This window comes from Babylonia areolata, chromosome 2, assembly GCF_041734735.1.
Source record: "Babylonia areolata isolate BAREFJ2019XMU chromosome 2, ASM4173473v1, whole genome shotgun sequence".
Classification (NCBI taxonomy): Eukaryota; Metazoa; Mollusca; class Gastropoda; order Neogastropoda; family Buccinidae; genus Babylonia; species Babylonia areolata.
This window is the reverse complement of record NC_134877.1, coordinates 24416494-24435780: the sequence shown is the minus strand read 5'-3', so window position 1 is coordinate 24435780 and position 19287 is coordinate 24416494. Positions and strand designations below refer to the sequence as shown.

The 19287-nt window shown below is 41.5% G+C and overlaps 1 protein-coding gene across 1 annotated transcript; it reads right to left on the bottom strand.

Annotated features, from left to right (window-relative positions):
• Positions 1 to 414: 414 nt before the first annotated feature.
• On the bottom strand, positions 415 to 15653 carry LOC143299423 (ubiquitin thioesterase ZRANB1-like). Its single transcript, XM_076612612.1, has 8 exons — positions 15568 to 15653; positions 12103 to 13443; positions 11132 to 11203; positions 8363 to 8558; positions 7583 to 7701; positions 5594 to 5719; positions 4645 to 4877; positions 415 to 3926 (listed from the first exon to the last, which is right to left on the bottom strand). The coding sequence occupies exons 2-8, from the start codon at positions 13418 to 13420 to the stop codon at positions 3660 to 3662; spliced, it is 2331 nt and encodes a 776-aa protein (XP_076468727.1). The 5' UTR covers positions 13421 to 13443; positions 15568 to 15653; the 3' UTR covers positions 415 to 3659.
• Between the last annotated feature and the right edge of the window lie 3634 nt (positions 15654 to 19287).

Sequence of the window (19287 nt, the reverse complement as noted above, 5' to 3'; positions counted from 1 at the left end):
GAAAATGATAAAAGAAAGAATAAGCTCAACATTTTTTTTTCTGTTTTTTTTTCTCAGTTACCTTTCTGAGATGCCAACATAAAGAGAAAGAGAGAGAGGGAGGAACAGTTATCACAATCAGACGTCATCAATCCACACACACACTTCGAGTGATGCCCTGCGAGTCATGGTGAAAATTGTACAAGGACCAGCCGAGTAACAGTACTTACCATTCTTTTCCAAGTGCGTGTATCTATCTATCTATCTATCTATATGTGTGTGTGTGTGTAATAAAGAACTCAGGTGTGCCGGTGTCGGTGATCTCACTGTGCTTTCCATTACAATAAATTATTAAAAGAAACAGACACACGCATATGCGCTGCAAACACGCGCGTGTGCACACATACACACACACACAACGTAAAAATTTTCTTCACAAATCTCACTGTGCTTTCTGTAACAATGTAGTTATCAACACACACACACTTCACAAATATGTGATACAAATGGGTGGACTGATAAATATTTCCCACTGTCAACTTTTATCCCCCCAACCCCAGCATTTCTGTCGTTCCAAATTTCTAAGAAAACTAACCAAAACCATTCCCACTTCTCACTTGCCCTATTTATCAAGGCCCTTGACATTTGCCTTGTCTGGTTTCATGATGGGACAAAACTTGGTTTAAAATAGGAAATAAACACAAATGTCAGAAAGCAAAGCCAACTCAGATGGTCTGAGATCAAAACTGGTCCTGCTGGAATATCGAAAAGGAAAAAAACAAGCCATGGTTCAGAATCACGACGTCTCTGTAGTATGCGACTGACAAGCCTGCCTTTCGTGATGTCATTTTAACTCTGTGACTGCTGTGCTTGCTGACAAGCATGCTCATCAGTGAACGGCTGCCACCTTGCTATAAGACAAGACTGAGCTTATAGGTCAGTATGTCGTCATCATACTTTATCTCAGCTTCTTCCTCTTGGGTCTGCGCTACTTTTCTTCAGTAAAATCAATGACACCATTGATATGTTCACAACAACAACAACAACAAAAAAAGTAGCTGTACTTCAAAACTATGCCACACTAAGAAAAAGACAAAACTGACTGCAGGATTCTTCATTACAAAAAACTTAAGTTTATAAAAAAACCTTTTTGGTGGTAGATGAATCCTCTTTGTTTAGTGAGACATGACGTTTCGAACCATAGGCCCGTTGTCAAGTGATCAAAAGAGGTCAGTGTGGATAGGAAAGTGAGAAATGGGTGATGACATCTCACTACTTTTTGTTTTGATGGACCATGCACACTAAACACTTGCTGATCACCATTCAGTGCAATACATGCTCACACACGCACACATACGTGCACACACACGCCACACTGATCTCATTTCTCCACAGGGTAGCAATGAAGGGGTTAAGAGTGTTTCTCAATGATGCCAGACAAATTCCAGCGAATGAGAAAACAGGACCAGTCAAAAAAAAGATGCAAGCACACAGATCCAAAAACTGTCCACCCAATAACTTTGACAGAGTCAACAACTAAATAATCTAAACACGGATAAAGCAATTTCCAGACACAAAACATGAGTATCGAAAAATCGAAAGACTGATAGAAAATGCGGAAAAAAAAACTTAGCCATATGAAGAGCACAGGATCAGGGGTCAAGATGGCTGCTGGAAAAAGAGGAAGCTAGTCAGGGATACAAAGGGGAGGTAACCTACTTCAGGGAGGTTATCGGCCGTATCTACTTTCATTTTCTCCACATAGGCAGATAGTAGTTTGCACAGGACAGGAATCGGACTCCATGCCAGAGTCTGCACTGGTGGGTCATGGCAAAGTATGTGTAGTTAAAAGCAATGCGCATAGGCGGATAGTAGTTTGCACAGGACAGGAATGTCAGACCCCTGCTGGAGTCTGCATTAGTTGGGTCACGGTTAAGTATGTGTTATTAAAAGCAATTTCATGCCTTCACTGTGTTTTTCACGGCAACTGAATTCCCCCCCTTGTGCTTTATTGACAATACCTAATGTGGAATTAAAACAATGATGTGTTCCCTCTTCTTTTTTTTCACCATGATAACTACAATCCACTTTTCTTCGCAAAACATTCCACCTCCCAGTGGACTACTGGATGGAAACACACAGTATGGAAAACAGCAGAAATCAACAACAAAAGAACAGATTTTTAAAAAGCAACTTAAAACAAATCCTCAATAATAATTACAAAAAAAAGAAAGAAAAAAAAAGAATCAAAAGTTTTTCAATTCTTTATTTCAACCACTTCATTCTCCAGTGCATCACTGTGCATTGGGCAGAATTTAGAGATGAGATTTCAGACTTTCTGTTGCATCCACCATTAATATTTGCACCTTTCCAAATCTTCCTTAAATCCAAATTCTGACGATAATCTGAGGAACATCAAACCTGCTTTTCTGTCCAGTGATGCACACATTTTGAGTATGTTCGAATAAACTCTTTTTTCAATTCATTGGATACATTAAAAACAACTACACATACACACATACATACAAAATGAAGAAAGAACAAAATAATTGCATGCACCATGCTACAGAAATCAAATCACAACCTTCTTGCTGCACCGGTTTTAAAAGCTTCAATTTGTGTGGACACTAGTTGTGGCTAGTTTTGTGGGTGAGGTGTGTGTGTGTATGTGCGTGTGTGTGTGTGGGTGTGGGTGTGAGTGTAAGGTGTGTGTGAGTGTGAGGTGGTATGTGAGAAGACAGTCGGCACAGAGAGAGAGAGAGAGAGAGAGAGTGTGTGTGTGTGTGTGTGTGTGCATGCATGTGTGTGTCTGTGTAAAAGATTAGCTATTTCTTTTATCTTAATTGCGCACTGCTGACATCAATTTCCTGTCCTCCACCTAATTTAAAATATTAAAAAAAAATAAATAAAAACGAGAAAAAAAACCCACACACACACAACATAAATAAAACAAATGCACAAACAAAATGTAAAAGAAAACCAGTAAAACATTTCCAACCACTCTGACAACAAACTTAAAAGCAAATAAAAAAGACCAGAAATATCAAAGAATCCTATTGCTTGGCCACAAACATAAAATTAACCTTATTCTAATCTTATTCACATTTTTGTTGCTTTGTAACTGGGGGAAGGGGAGGGAAGGAAAGATACATACGTTCTATGTTTGTCAACCAAAGTGAAGAAGAGATTCACATTGTGGCATTTTAAATTAAAAAAAAGAAAACAACAAACAAAAAAATATGAAAAAACAAGATATGATGAACAGAATATACAACCGACCCCCCCACACACACACATGAAAAAAAAAAAAAAAAACAACAAAAGAAAACTGGGATCAATGGTGAAGATGTGAAAAAAAAAATCATCACAGAAAGACCAACCAAAAAGTTTTGGACACCACCACATCAACTTAGTCCTCCCGTCTCTCCACTCGAGCCACACACACGCATGACTTTTCACCAAAATGTCTCACAGAACTTTCTTTATACAAAAAACAAAACAAAAAACAACAAAAAAAAAACAGAAAAAAACAACAAAAAACAACCACACACACACTTTTCACCCCGGTAACCACACACTCACACACTTTTCACTTCGGTCAACCTAACCCAAATTTAAAAAACCACACCACTACACTTCTCATCCACTCCACTCCACTGCATTCAATCCAAACCCAATCACTACTCCTGATCGCTCTCATCGTCGCTGGAGAACTCGTGGGGGCAGCAGATGTTGCTGGTGGAGTTGTGGTGCTGCTGCTGCTGCTGCTGGAGAGGTGAGGGGTCCTCCTGGGAGGTGGGCAGCTGGCGGTAGCGGTCCAGCCACTCCTCCAGCATCTGCTTCACCGCCACGGGCTGCCGCCCGCGCCTCTGCACTGCCACCAGCAGGCCCCCTTTGGTCCGGAAGCAGTCGATCCACTCCTGCAGCAGGGACTCCTCCCGGCCGATCTGAGCATGCGCACGCACACGCACACACACACACACATTATATTTTTTGGAGTTTTGAACGAAAAGGAAACTTTCTTCCTAAAATTACGTTTAAGTAACATACATACCGTAATCCACTGGTGCAGACTCTGGCAGGGGTCTGACATTCCTGTCCTGTGCAAACTACTATCCGCCTATGCGGAGAAAACGAAAGTAGCTACGGCCGATAACCTCCCAGAAGTATGTAACCTCCCCTTTGCCCCCTGACTAGCACCCTCTTTTTACAGCAATTCGCCGCAACCAGAGCAATGTGCAGGGAAAACAGAAAGCGGGGAGGAACAGGAGGGTCTTAAATGTGGGTCACAGTTAGTGTGTTACTTAAACGTAATTTTAGGAAGAAAATTTCCTTTTAATTACACATAACATGTATTTACTTTCTGCTGGGTTCCTTCACATCTTCTTGGTTTTCTCTATAATTAACGGGCTGACAGGGCTGCAAGAAAAGGTGCAAAACATGAACATAGAACTTAATGTGCCTCTGTCTATACGAGAGGGTTATCAATTACCTGAAAAAGCATTGTGGAGCAAAGTCAGGGAAATACATCTGCAAAATGGCAAAGCTCTAAATGACAGTATAATATAAAGGTTGTTGTTTTTTTTTACATAGACTTTATTTTTGTCCGTTTTTTCCCAGAACAAGAAGAACTCAGGGGAAACTGTGGACGCTGGTCCAGCTCACCTCCGACGCGGACAGGAAGTGGACATCCAGGAGCTTTCCCTGGCAGTCCACCAGGGGCAGGTAGACCATCTGCTCCTCCTCGTTGCTGGCCGGGTGGTTGGCGCCCGCACCTTCCCCCTCATCCACATCCGTCTCCATGGACACCAGGGCGGAGAAGTGGCCCCGTGTGTAGCCCAGCGCCACCGGCGACCGCCAGCAGAAGCTACGCTCCCACAGCAGGGGCAGGTAGACACCTGGAGCAACAAAGCACAACATGCAGGTTCTTGATTCAGGCTGACAGGGGCAATACCGAGTGGTTAAAGCGTTGGACTTTCAATCTGAGGGTCACGGGTTCGAATCTCCATAACGGCGCCTGGTGGGTAAAATGTGGAGATTTTTCCAATCACCCAGGTCAACATATGTGCGGACCTGCTTAGTGCCTGAACCCCCTTCATGTGTATATGCAAGCAGAAGATCAAACACACAAGTTAAAGATCCTGTAATCCATGTCAGCGTTCGGTGGGTTATGGAAAGAAGAACACATCTAGCATGCACACCCCTGAAAGCAGAGTATGGCTTCCTACATGGCATGGTAAGACCGGTCAATTCATATTAAAGCCCACTCGTATACATACGAGTGAATATGGGTGTTGCAGCCCACAAACGAAGAAGTAGTAGTACACAACACAATATCATTCATGAAACCATTACCTCAGCCAGTTACTCTCCATTCATCAGTCTGGGTTTTGTAAATATGCATAAACGTTTTCCTTCATTCATGCTCAAGTCAGCACAATAAATCTGTGGATCAGTTCTGACTGCTTTGGTTATCTTCAAGCTCTGAAGATTTCCAGCAATGGATTTATTCAAACACAATACCAATTCTAACCCAAATAACTTTCTAAATCAGGTCATTGTATAAATGCTGGGGGGAAAAAAAACTAAAAACAACAAAAACAAAAACATATACCTTGAAATTTTGCAAATCCAAGGGTCTCTCCACGGAAGCTCTTCACGTACTTGACTCCATACACAATAATCGGTCGGCGCAAAATGTGAGCCAAAGCAAAGATGTGTGTTTGCTCAAGTGAGGCCCCTGGAATAAACGACAACAAAAAAAAGTAATGTGACTGAATAATAGTTCATACAAAATACACAACACTTTGTGAGCATCTTCAATGCCAATGAATGAATAATCAATGCACAATACATAACACATTGTGAACATCTTTGACATCAATACATAAATGAATAGTGCACAATACATAAACAAAACAAATAACACAAAGACAGCGGTTTGGGAAGAGAAAGAAATTTAGCCCCAAAACAGGGGCGCAGTCTGGACTGTTAAACAAAGGGAGAAAAAAGAAAGAGAGGAAAGAGACTGCAGACCAAGACAGAAAAGGAACACACACACACACACACACACACACACATGCAGAGGGGCTGAAACAGGACAGAGAGACTGCAGGGCAGAGACTGAGACTTTCAGACTGAAACTGCTATATTAACTCCACCACTATATCATAAAAAAAATATTTTAAAAAAATATATATGTATGAAGAACATCATGCCTGGACAAGGAAGAAGACTGACAGAAAAAAAAAAAAAAAAAAAGAGAGGCAAACTGAAAGGCAAATTTTGTTTTGAGCGCATAGGTTCTGGTTGTGTCTGTCGTCTGTTTGTTCATATGTCTGCATCTCTCTGTCTCTCTTTCTCACATATATAATCTCTGAAATGTTTGTACACCACCCCTATGTGAGGGGGCCATAGCCTGTATTGCATAAAATTGAACTTGCCTAGCTCTCTCTCCCACCTCTCTCTCTCTCTCCCCCACCCCCTCCCCACCATCTCTCCTCTCTTTCCCCTCCCTCTCTTTCTCTCAGTCCTCCACCCCCTCCATCTCTCCTCTCTAAATCCTCCCCTCTCACACTCCTCTCTCAATCTTCCCCTCCTACTTTCTCTCCCATCTCTCTCTCTCCCATCTCTCTTTCTCTCTTCTGCCCCCCTCCTCTCTCTCTCTCTATATATATATATCTATCTATGACAAAGCCCCCCCCCCTTCTCCCTCCCCTCTCTCGCTTTCAATCCTCCTCCCCCCCCCCCCCCCCCCCGCCCCTCTTTCTCAATTCTTGCCCCTGCTCTCCTCCCCCCACCCCCTCCCAACTCTCTGTCTCTCTCTCTTCCGCTCACCTTCCCCTCTCTCTCTCCCAATCCTTCCCCCCTCTCTCTCCCTCCCCTTTCTCTTCCAATCCTCACCCCCCCCCTCCTCTCTCAATCCTTCCCCCTGCTCTCTTCCCCCCCCTCTCTCTCTTCCCCCCCCCCCCACCCCCTCCAAACTCTCTCTTCCAATCCTTCCCCCCCATCTCTCTCTCCCCTCTCTCTCTTTCAATCCTCCTCCCCCCCCTCTCAATCCTCCCCTTCTCAATCCTTTCCCCCTGCTCTCTTCTCCCCCCACCCCCTCTGTTTCTCTTCTACTCCCCCCCCCCTCTCTTTCTTTCAATCCTCCTCCACGGTCCACCCCTCTCAATCCTTCCCCTGCTCTCTTCCCCCCTCTCTGTCTTTCTCTCTTCCGCTACCCCTCCACCCTCTCTCTCTCTCACTCTCCAAATCCTTCCCCCTCTATCTCTCCCTCCCCTCTCTCTCCCATTCACCCCTCATCTCTCTCAACCCCTGCCCCCTCTCTCTCCCTCACTCAATCACTTCCACCCCCTCCCCCACCCCCCCTCTCTTTCTCTCTAAATCCTTCCCCACACACATTCTCTCTCTCTCTCTCTCTCTCTCGCTCCCCTCACTCATTCTTTCTCACTTTTCCTCTTCACCTTTTGTCCCTCTACTCACTTCAACAACAACAAAAAAAAAAAAACAAAAAAAACGAGAGAGAGAAGAATTAGAGGGGGGAAAAAAAAGAAAGAAAGAAAAGAGAGAAAAACATTGCAACTGAAGAAGTAAAGCAAACCTGGCTGACTGGCGAGGCTCAGCAGCACGGCCCAGTCTCTCTGCCACTGGTACTCATCCAAACTGAAGTGCATCGACTCGGCTTGTTTGGACTCGTATTCCTTCCAGCGTGGATAAAACCTGTCATAAGGAGCATAATATTTGCCTTAGATTTTAGAACTGGTTGTTTTTAACTGTCATCATAATAAAGTTTGTCCTGATGAAAAAAAAAAAAAAAAAATGACAGTGTGTGTGTGTGTGTGTGTGTGTGTGTGTGTACATACATGTGTGTACACATACATATTCGTATGCATATGTAAATGACTGCCTGTGTTTAAGTTTGGCAAATATCTCAGCATCATCGTTCCATTCCCATCACATTTTTCTTTTTCCATTGCGTGTGTTTGTTTGTTTGTTTTTTTTGTTTTTTTTTTTTTTATTTTTTTTATATAATACATTAAGCTCTTTGTTGAATGGTACTGGTCAAAGGTTTTGTTGTTGCTTTTTTTTCTTTTCTTTTTTTTTAATTCCAAGACTTTTTGTTGAATGGTACTGGTCAAAGGTTTTGTTGTTGCTTTTTTTTTCTTTTCTTTTTTTTAATTCCAAGACTTTTCTAGACCCTGAAGGACAAAACATGTTTCTAACATTTTTTTTTATTAATTAATTTTTTTTTTAATTTTTTTTTACAAGCCCTGCCCTGAAAACGAACCCCCCCCCCCCCCCCCTCCCCCAGAGGCATTTCCAGACTCCCATGACTGTGTAGTGTAAAAACTAAACCCCTGCATACTGATCAGTTCCTTACACCATGGCTCCTTCTGTGAGGCTGTCGGCCAGTGCTCTCCGCAGAGTGTTGTCAGCATCAAAGACGCCCCAGGTGACCTGCAGGATGGAGTCCAGGAGACAGTCGCCGGCGGTTCGATTCCACAGGGCGTACAGGCGGCTCCCCAGCTGCATCACTTCCGTGCTCCAGTTGATGATGGACTCCTCCACTTCCAGTTCTGGAAAAACACGTAGCGTACAGTTTCAGTTTCACTTTCAGTAGCTCAAGGAGGCGTCACTGCGTTCGGACAAATCCATATATGCTACACCACATCTGTCAAGCAGATGCCTGACCAGCAGCGTAACCCAACGCGCTTAGTCAGGCCTTGAGAAGAATGCCAACAGCACCCAGTGTTCCCAGGCGGTCACCCATCCAAGTACTAGCCAGGCCCGACGTTGCTTAAAAAAAAAAAAATCTCCATCAGCTGCACTGTTTCAGTGGCATTACTCCTATGCTGCTCATTCTGAGTCCCCTATACACAGCCACAACTGGGTTCATCTGTTGCAGTCCGTGTCGGCAGTCCACAGTGAACCATCCTGTTAGGTCGCCAGGAGGCCACACTCCAGAGGAGACTCTGCACTGCTGCTGAATGAGTCACTTCGGTGGTGTTCAGTTGTGCCTGTTCTGATTTAATGCACATAGGATACCTACTATGCCCCCTACGTACAACAATAATTGCTTACTCACAGAGCCAGAATAAGTGAGCGTCCCTCCTAGAGTGGACAGCTACCATGTCCCTCCAACAACAGCCCCACATGAATCTACCCACACTGAAGACACTGACAGGACTCATCCTATGCACAGAGTAGAGGAGTTACAAAAATTTGTATATTTCTTTTTATCACAACAAATTTCCCTGTGTGAAATTTGGGCTGTTCTCCCCAGGGAGAGCACATCACTACACTACAGCGCCATCCATTTAAAATATATTTTTTCCTGCGTGCACTTTTATTTGTTTTTCCTATCGAAGTGGATTTTTCTACAGAATTTTGCCAGGAACAACCCTTTTGTTGCCATGGGTTCTTTTTCGTGCGCTAAGTGCATGCTGCACATGAGACCTCCATTTATCATCTCATCCGAATGACTAGTGTCCAGACCACCACTCAACATCTAGTGGAGGGGGAGAAAATATCGGCGGCTGAGCCATGATTTGAACCAGCATGCTCAGATTCTCTCGCTTCCTAGATGGACACGTTACCTCTAGGCCATCACTCTAAATGTGGTCACCATGAGAGCAGGGTATGAAAGGCCACATAATTTGGGGCGCTTTTTTTTTATATTAATGAAGGAGGAGCAGGAGGAGGAATGCTATGGAGGTCTATTTAGGTTTGGGACTATGTGACAAGACTGTACTCTACGTTCCCTGTCAGAATGTTATCCCAGCGTCAACCAGGTCCAAGAGATACATACTGAAGTTCTAATAATAATGAATGGCATTTCTGTTGCACATTTCAATCAGACGCACACAGCCATGCCAAAATGACAAACCATACTCAACCATTCACACATGCACCTATGACTATGGGCAGAAAACATTTCAAGTTAATAGTGGAAAAGAAAAAAAATTACAAAAATGTCTCACAGAACAGTTGAGGACAGAGCAAACTAAAACAACTCAGTACAGTGAGCACTAGACCTAGGCCGGTTAAACTGTCACACAGCCATTTCTAACTTCAGTAACTGCAAACCAAAAGTAGCTGTTTAGCCTTGTATTCCACACCAATTTACTGTGATCAAAATTTTGTTTAGTAACTTCATATGATGTAAATTGTAATACAGTTAAGTCAGCAGAACATAATACATGCAGTGATGAATTTCTTTTTTTCTTTTTTTTTTCTTTTTTTTTTCCAAAATCCACATTATGTGCATATTATTACATTCAAACAGTTTTTATTATGTGCAGAATTCAGTTTACTATGCTCCTATTGTTAAATGCAGACAGACACTGACATGTAGTGGTGTGAAAAAATCGTTTTCAAAAACCTGTAAATGTAATGATACCAACAGCAAAAAAAGGTTATATTTCTTGGATGTCCAATCTTGTGGCCAGGTAAAAAAAAAAAAAAAAAAAAAAAAAGTACTGAGATTGGAAAGGAGACAGGGAAAAAGGGAGGACAGCGGAGTAAAACAAGAAATGTCCACATCTTAATTATCATTAAAGGTAAAAAAAATTATAATTAAAAAAAAAAATAAAAAAACACCAAAAACCCCATGTTTTGGTGTGTAGGTACTTTTGTTTCTTAATATGTGTGACAGACGATCTGACAGTCAGTCCCTCATCCCAATGCTCCTTTTCTATTGCTGGGGCAGACCATTCATGTCTGTTGGTATTATTGGCACAAGTGGGGGGCTTTGCCACAGATTTGTCTAGATTTAGTTCATTATAGTTACTTAATGATCTTCTACCTTTGCCCTAAAACCAACACAATGTGCATTCACACTGTATGTGTGTCCACAAATTCTTTCTCTCTCTAAACTTAAAGTTATCACCAGCTTAATCAACTAAAGGAGGTAAAGGGAAATGCAAAGAAAAGAAAAAAGTGGATTAAAAAAAAACAAACAGACAAACAAACAACAACAAAAACTCACTAAGAAAGCAGTCTTGAACAAGAAATAACTAAGAAATTATACAATGGAAAAGAGAAGAAAGGAAAGACATCTTGAGCAATAATCTGGCTATGCGCAAACTGTTCCTGAATTTCATCCATTGACAAAATTCCTCAAATCACATCAATCTCAAATCATACTAACCATTTTGCACTGTGCGGTCCAACAACTCATCCATAAGGAGTTCCTGGGTTTCTCGGGGAAGATCCACAATTTCTGAAAGGAAACCAGTCACTGAAGTAAATCTGAGTCATCTGTAAAACTAAAAGTGTGTATTAATTACTGTATTGTAATTAGAAACTATACATTCATTGAGATCAATCTACTACTGCTGATACCATGAAACCTTTCAATTTGAACAAAATCATGCATGGCTGTTTAAATAAAATTTTCTTTTTTTGCAAGTTCAGTTATAATGAGAGCAATTACATATCCTCCGGTAAACCAAGCAGTGACTTTTGAGAAAGGTATCCAAACACATTACACCATTAAACATGTATGCATATGCACTCCCACACACACCCAGAACATAACATACAGTGACACACACACACACACACACACACACACAAACACGCATACACACACACACAGAGTTACACACACACACAGTGACACACAAAGAAAACTGACATAATACTATTGATAGTGAATGATACATATTGCACACTGTATCAGCATATATATATAATATGCCTGTCAGGGCTTTTCATACTCAAGTAACTGCAAAAAGTAATATGAAAATTTTGAAATTAGATATACATAACAAAATATTCCAAAATATTAGTATAAATTCAAAATGAAGAAACCTTCATAATTAAAAGCAACAGTCCAATGTTTTGCCGCACTCGGAGGGTATCTTTTTTTCCAGTCAAAAACTAAATAAACATACATGTATCTGAACCATTAAACAAGTCGCTGAACTTTAGAATTGAATTAACTTCTACTGATATTGTAATGAAATAAGAATAGTGTGTGTGGTGAAAAAGACCAGCATAGCCAACAATACAAATAATAACCACAAGCAAAGACCAGCACAGCCAACAATACAAATAAAAACCACAAGCAACAACCACATGAAAACAAAACTTCACAACAAGAAACCATGCCCATACCTGTTGGCAAGGCAAAAGTGACAAAATCACTGAAATAGAAACAGGGGAAGTCCCCTTTCCTCTGCCGGAGTGACGATGCGATATGGCGGCGGATGTCTGCAGCAAGGTCTGGCGAGGCGTGACAAGGGAGACGCTTGACACACTTGGAGGCAGCGTCCGTGGCGGCCAGCAACACAGCCAGCATGTCCTCATGGCGAAACCTCAAGGCTAAATGAACCAGAGTGTGTCCAACCTCAAAAGCACTTGGACGGGACAGAAGCAACACCTCATCAGCTGTCAACTGTCTGGACGGGTTGCCTCCAGCTCTGATGAATGCTTCAATGGCGTGGGGATCACCGTCCACAACGCCTTGACAAGCGTTCAACCAGAGCCAGTCCTTGTCACGGAGCCGTCTCCGCAGAATCTGCAGCTGGCAGTCCTCCACAAAGGAAGTGCCAGCCCCTGTTGCCCCAGCCAGGTCCTGGCTGTGGCTACTGTCTACACTTTCCACGGGGTGCGCTTCAGTCTGTAGATGACCCTGATGTTTGGATATGTTGCGCAGCTCTGACCTGCTTGTGCTGACATTGGTAGGTGGACCGCTGGTGTGGTGACCACTAGAGTCTGAGAGAGTCCGGCCCCGAGGCGTGCCGCACAACGTGCACTTTGCTGCCCGCGGAAAGTTTTCATAGGTGCACACCTTGCATGACCATTTGTATATTTGAGAGGCCGGCATCACAGAAGAGGCACTCCGACTGGAAGTGGTGACAGACTTGTTATCACTGTTGACGGATTTTATATCAGGTAAGCTAGGGGAATTACTGTTGGCGCTACCGGTTCCAGTATCTCCATCGCACCTAGAACCAGTGATGCTGCTGTTGGTGGTGGTGGCTGGGAGCACAGGAGAGCTGGACTGCACAGGGGCGTTCTTCTGCCTGGAGCTCAAGCACTGAGAGCACCGCACAGCTCGAGGCCAGTTCAGAAAGGTGCACATGATACATGCCCACTTGTTACCACTTCCGTTGCCCCCAGTGCCTGCGTTCATCACCTTGGAGTCACTGTTACTGCCCACAGCTGCTTGGTTGGAGCTGCTCTCTCCGCCAGAGCAAATGGTGTTGTTGGTTTCTGCCAGAGCTGCCATTTTATAAATATCTTTTTCTTCGTTCACACTGTCGGTGATCAGCTGAGGGTGGCGAGGGGCCTGGCACAGTGTGCACTTTTTGGAAGCAGGCCAGTTGTCGTAGGTGCAATACTCGCAGGACCATTTCTTCTGATCTGCTGACTGTGACCCACTCATGGTTCCCTTGCTGCTGGTGTCCTGCTTGCTGCTGCAAGTGCTCATGATTGGCAATCACTAGCCCCACACTGAAACAAAGGGAAAAAAGTGTAAAAACTGTAGTGCAATACTACCAAAAAATAAACAATAAAAACAAAAAATAAAATAAAATAAAATAAAATGCCCATTCAGAATACAAGCCAACACTCCTAAATCTTTTTTTTTTCTTTTCATTTTTCATTTCTTTTTACCCTTTTAAAAGTTTTATAACTCAAGTTATCCTGATCCAAAAAGAATCACTTGCACACAATTAATTAATCAAAAATGAAAATAATAATAATAATGATAGAGAAACTAAGAAAGAATTCAGTATTAAATGAACACAAAAACAAAAACAAAAACAAAACAAAAAACAACAACAACACAAAAACAATAGAGGCTCAGTCTGAAATCTTCAGGGCTCCTGATAAGTTAACTATCTTGTGGGTCCCAGGGGCTCTTTTGCCAAAACTCAAAGGGGCCCCAGACAATCTTCAGAAGGTCACTCTAATGCTGCACATTCTAATAAAATCTGCATTGCTACAATCATATATAAATCAATTGTCTCGATTTCTGGGCCATTGACCTTAAGGGCTTATTGCCTATCGGCAATACCTACCATTTTGGGGCCAAAAAGTGATGAAGGGAAAATCTGCTTTATACCAGATGGACCTGGCCTGAGACTGAAGATCCATTACACTATTTTTTACTCAGTTTATACATACATGTGGTATTGTGTACATTCTATAAATTTACTGACTGCTTCACAGACCTGCTTCATTTACACACAGTGTCTCCTTTCCATTTTCAAAGCATCTGGGCACTTATTTACAGAAGTCCTGTGATTGAACTGTATACAAGCTGATGGAATATAATGACATAGTATTACTGTTATTATTAGTGTTAAACAGCAAGATTATAAGTTGTCAAGATGTTGTATCATGTGCAGAAGTCACACTTTGATCATAAACTTTATGACCAAGTGTTAGTTTTAAACTTGATTTTAATTTACACTTCATTTGGTATTGGATTGATGGCCTAGAAGTAATCCGTCCGCCTAGGAAGCGAGAGAATCTGAGCATGCTGGCTTGAATCACATCTCAGCTACCAATATTTTCTGCCCCTCCACTAGACCTTGAGTGGTGGTTTGGACGTTAGTCATTCGGATGAGATGATAAACCAAGGTCCCGTGTGCAGTATACACTTAGTGCACGTAACAGAACCCATGGCAACAAAAGGGTTATTCCTGGCAAAATTTTGTAGAAAAATCCACTTCGATAGGAATTAATAAAACCGCGCAGGAAAAAAAAAAGGGGGGGGGGGGGGTGGCGCAGTAGTGTAGCAACGCACTCCCCCTGGGGAGAGCAGCCCGAATTTCACACAAAGAAATCTGTTGTGATAAAAAGAAATACAAAATACAAAACAGAAGACGTGTATTTATTTTTAAGCTTGTTCTTCATTTGTATGTTTCTGATACCACTAAATGGTATAAGTGTGACAATACCTTTATTACAATTTTCGAATCAAGTTATCAACTGTAATTTCAAATCAACTTATAAAGACTGGCCTGCATTAGTTCATGCCCATTATACTCTGACACCTCCTTGAAAATGAAACTCATAGCATACCCATCCATGAGTAAAAACACTTTAACAGTTACAGTTAACAGACCTTTGTGTGAACATGCTGACTTGTTTTGGTATGTGTTGTGAGTGTATGTGTGTATGTGCACGCGCGCGCGCGCGTGTGTGTGTATGTGTGTGTGTGCACACGCGCGCGTTACCCTTCAAACCAAAAGGACAAGGAAAGTGATCTACATTCAACAAAGAAAGTGAGTCAGAGTGGTTATCTGGGAAAGAATACACACCGTCTCCTTTTCCCGTCTTGGGACATGCGAAAATTACCAAGAAACCAAAGGTAAAAATTAACGTCATTCTTACGCTGAAAGGCTTTGTATGTTTTTTCTTAAATAACGCAAATCAAATCAACAAAATCAAAACTACAATGTCATCAAAGACATCGTGAATTTGACCTCAATAGATTGCCCCAGATCTATAGATCGTCAGCAATAATCATAATTACGGTCACATTCCAAGATCACAATCTTACCAATCGATTACAAACATTGACTCGTATTGAGTACAAGAAGACTCGAGTCTATTTTTTCAACTTACTTTGCGTATCAATACAAATAAAACGACTCCTTTGAGAGGAAGCTGGTCAACTCTCAGGTTCCACCAACATCAACATTACTGCCATGTTTCTGGACATGACGTCATTATAGTTCCGCATTCCGTTTTTATTTTGTTTGTGCTATTTTTAATTTTTGACGGTGGCCGTATGAAGAAAACTGAAATTAAAAAAATCTTATATCTTTTAGGATTAGTTGACTAGTTGGATGTTCATTTTATGTGTGTGTATTTGTGCGTGTTTGGAGGTTGGATGGGAGAGTTTGTTATGATTTTTTTTTTTAATTGGCCACAAATCTTTTTAATGATATATCGCCAAATAATGAAGACGAAACGAAAAAACGTAAACGAAAAAAAAAGAAAAAAAAACCAACAACCGTATCTCGGTAATCTTTTTAACCTGCGCATATCAAGCAGGAGATAATGCATGATGAAAATACTTGGCGGGGGAGGGGGGTGGTTGTTGTTTTAGAGGTGTTTTTTTTTTTTTTTTTGTTAACAAATAATGCAAAGATTGCTATCATCCCCCAACCAACAATTCTCAGACTTTTTTTCCCCCAGTCAAAATGGAGCAGTCTCTGGACCGTTCCTGATGAAGCAGACTGAACAACATGCTTGAATTGATGTCCATGGTCTTGGAGATGCGCGATCTTTTTCAGATCTTTTCCCACCACTTTTGCTAAGCCTGTATAGATTTGTGCAATTAACCACTGCGGGGAAAAAATGTGGAAATGGTTACGTGTATGCATGTGTACGTAGGTGTATGTACGTCATGGGAGCTGGCGTGTGTGTGTGTGTGTGTGTGTGTGTGTGTGTGACACGCGTGTATGTATGTGACACGTGTGTGTGTGTGTGTGTGTGTGTGTGTGTGTGTGTGTGTGTGTGACATGCGTGTGTGTGTGTATTATGATGTGTGTGTGTGTGTGGATTGTGGGAGCTATGTGTGAGTGCAGATACACAGATACTACAAGTAAACAATTTGTGGGATCAGTGTAGTAAATGTGTGTGCATGTGCGTATGTGTGTGCCTGTCAGCAAAGACACATGTGTGTATGTGCATCCAGTGTATATATATATAGTTGGGTCGCTGACAATCAATGAACACAAAAGTGGCAATAACAACAACAAATAGTAGTAGTAGTAGTAGTAGTAGTAATGATAATGATAATAATAATACAGCTGAAAGATGAGAAAAGTCCAGAAGAGACTTTACAATGATACGGACCAAGAGAACACTGATCATAGTCGATCTTTTTCTCTACTGTAAAACCCATGCATGTGTTTCAACTGATCCAGTCCCATTATGTTCTGTGCAGTTTCAATTCATGGGGGTGGACACGCTAAACCACATATCATATTGCTTTAATTAATACTGATCAAACAAGGGAAAGGAAAGGGTTGCTGATGCCTGATCTAAGCAACAGAGGCAGCCAAGAATCATTGCATACGAGAGCCTACCAAATCAATTCTGCAGGACCAAAAAATGTGCAGGTAGATGGAACTCCTTGTTTAGAGATTTGCAACATTGTCTTCATTTCAGACACTGCATGATGCCCTGAAGATAAATTTGCAACATTGTCTTCATTTCAGACACTGCATGATGCCCTGGAAGATTCTTTATCTGCTGCTGAAACTTCCACAACTGAACATGGAGTTCAGCCAGAACAGTGGGAGACGATGAGTGACATATAATTCATATATGTTGAAATGTTTATATATATATATATATATACATATATCATCTTCTTTTTTTAAGTTGTCGTTAATTGTTTCTCTCATTAAATCAATGACTTCTCTTGCACAAAGTCTGCCTGGTCATTTTCTAAAATTGTACTTCAGTTTATTTCAAATAAGCAGTATCTTGTTCTGATGCGTACCCTCCGTCTCGATCCTCCCCACCCCACCATACAATTTTAATCAACCTTTCTCAAGGCCTGACTAAGCGCGTTGGGTTACGCTGCTGGTCAGGCATCTGCTTGGCAGATGTGGTGTAGCGTATATGGATTTGACCGAACGCAGTGACGCCTCCTTGAGCTATTGATACTGATACTGATACTGTGATCATTTCCTGCCTTTTCATTTGTTTTTGTTTTTGGGTAAAAGTATTCAAATGTGAAAGTGGATATCAATAAATGAATATTGATAAATATTTATATAGTGCTGTGTCTTGTACAGAGGCAAATAAAAGTGCTTACAGTACACACCAGTCATTCACACACACACACACACAAACACACTCAAAGGTACTGATGTCTCATGTGGGCATCTATGGCAATGAAATTGCTGATAAAGCAGCTAAAAGAGGAGTGCAAGATTCAGAAAATTGGACAAAAATACATGTTTGTCTTTCCGTGAAAGAGGCATACAAAGTATAAAGTTTTTGAAACTGAAAGAGACATTATTCCCCAAGCACATTATTCAAGAAAGGATACTGAATCTGCTATTTACTCGCTATCAGATTGCATCTAGCCTTCTGTACAAAACTTGACACACTGAAGACAAAATTTTGTATTAAAAAAGAAAAAAAAAGTGATATGCATCTATGATAAGCATGCAGTTCGGTTTGCGTCATTTTTTGTTTCACTGTCGATCAGTAGTATTTCACAGAGAATACTTAAGTATTCTGCAGACGAGTTTTGGAAAGTTATTTCAAGCCATGAGATTCTTATGATCAAACTTTCAAAAGCATTACTTTATAGCCCTGTTCCTACATTCCTTTAATGTACTACTTCAGAATTGTGTTCATGGTTATTATCGTTACTGAATCGTTACTGTTAGATTTAATTGCATGTCAGCATTTGGTGGGTTATGGAAGCAAGAACACATACCCAGCATAAAAAAAACCCTGAAAACGGAGTATGTCTGCATACATGGCAGGGGTAAAAACGGTCATACACGTAACAGCCCACTTGTGTACATGCAAGTGAACGTGGGAGTCGCAGCCCACGAACGAAGAAGAATAAAATCTCTTGACTCCTGTACCTTGGTGAAATGAGATCAAAAGTGGCACGGATTTGAATTGCAGAATTTTACGACACTTTCTGTAATTACTAATGGTGGTGGTTTTGTTTTTTTTTTTTTTCATTTTATTTTAATTTTTGTCGTTTTTTACTTTATTTATTAATTTTACGTTATTTTATTTTAGTATTGTTATTGATTTGATTTTTATTTTATTTTATTTTTTTCAAGGCCTGACTGTGCGTTGGGTTATGCTGCTGGTCAGGCATCTGCTTGGCAGATGTGGTGTAGCATAAATGAATTTGACCTAACACAGTGACGCCTCCTTGAGCTACTGATACTGATACTGTTGTTGGTTTTGCTGAATGAAAGCAGTAAAACAGTGGAGCGATGGCCCAGAGGTAACACATCCACCTAGGAAGTGAAAGAATCTAAGCACACTGGTTCGAATCCCAGCACAGTCACCAGTATTTTCCCCCCTTCCACTAGACCTCGAGTGGTGGCCTGGACGCTAGTAATTCGGAGAGAGAGAATGAGTGAGAGAGAGAGTAAGAGAGAGAATACAAAATTGGGCTTTATGTCTTGATTATTGTAGGCTCGGCTGGTAAGTCATTTCAACAATAAGTGTGGAGTGATGGCCAAGAGGTAACGCATCTGCCTAGGAAGCGAGATAATCTGACCGCACTGGTTCGAATCACACTGGCAGTCGCCAGTATTTTCTCCCCATCCACTAGACCTTGAGTGGTGG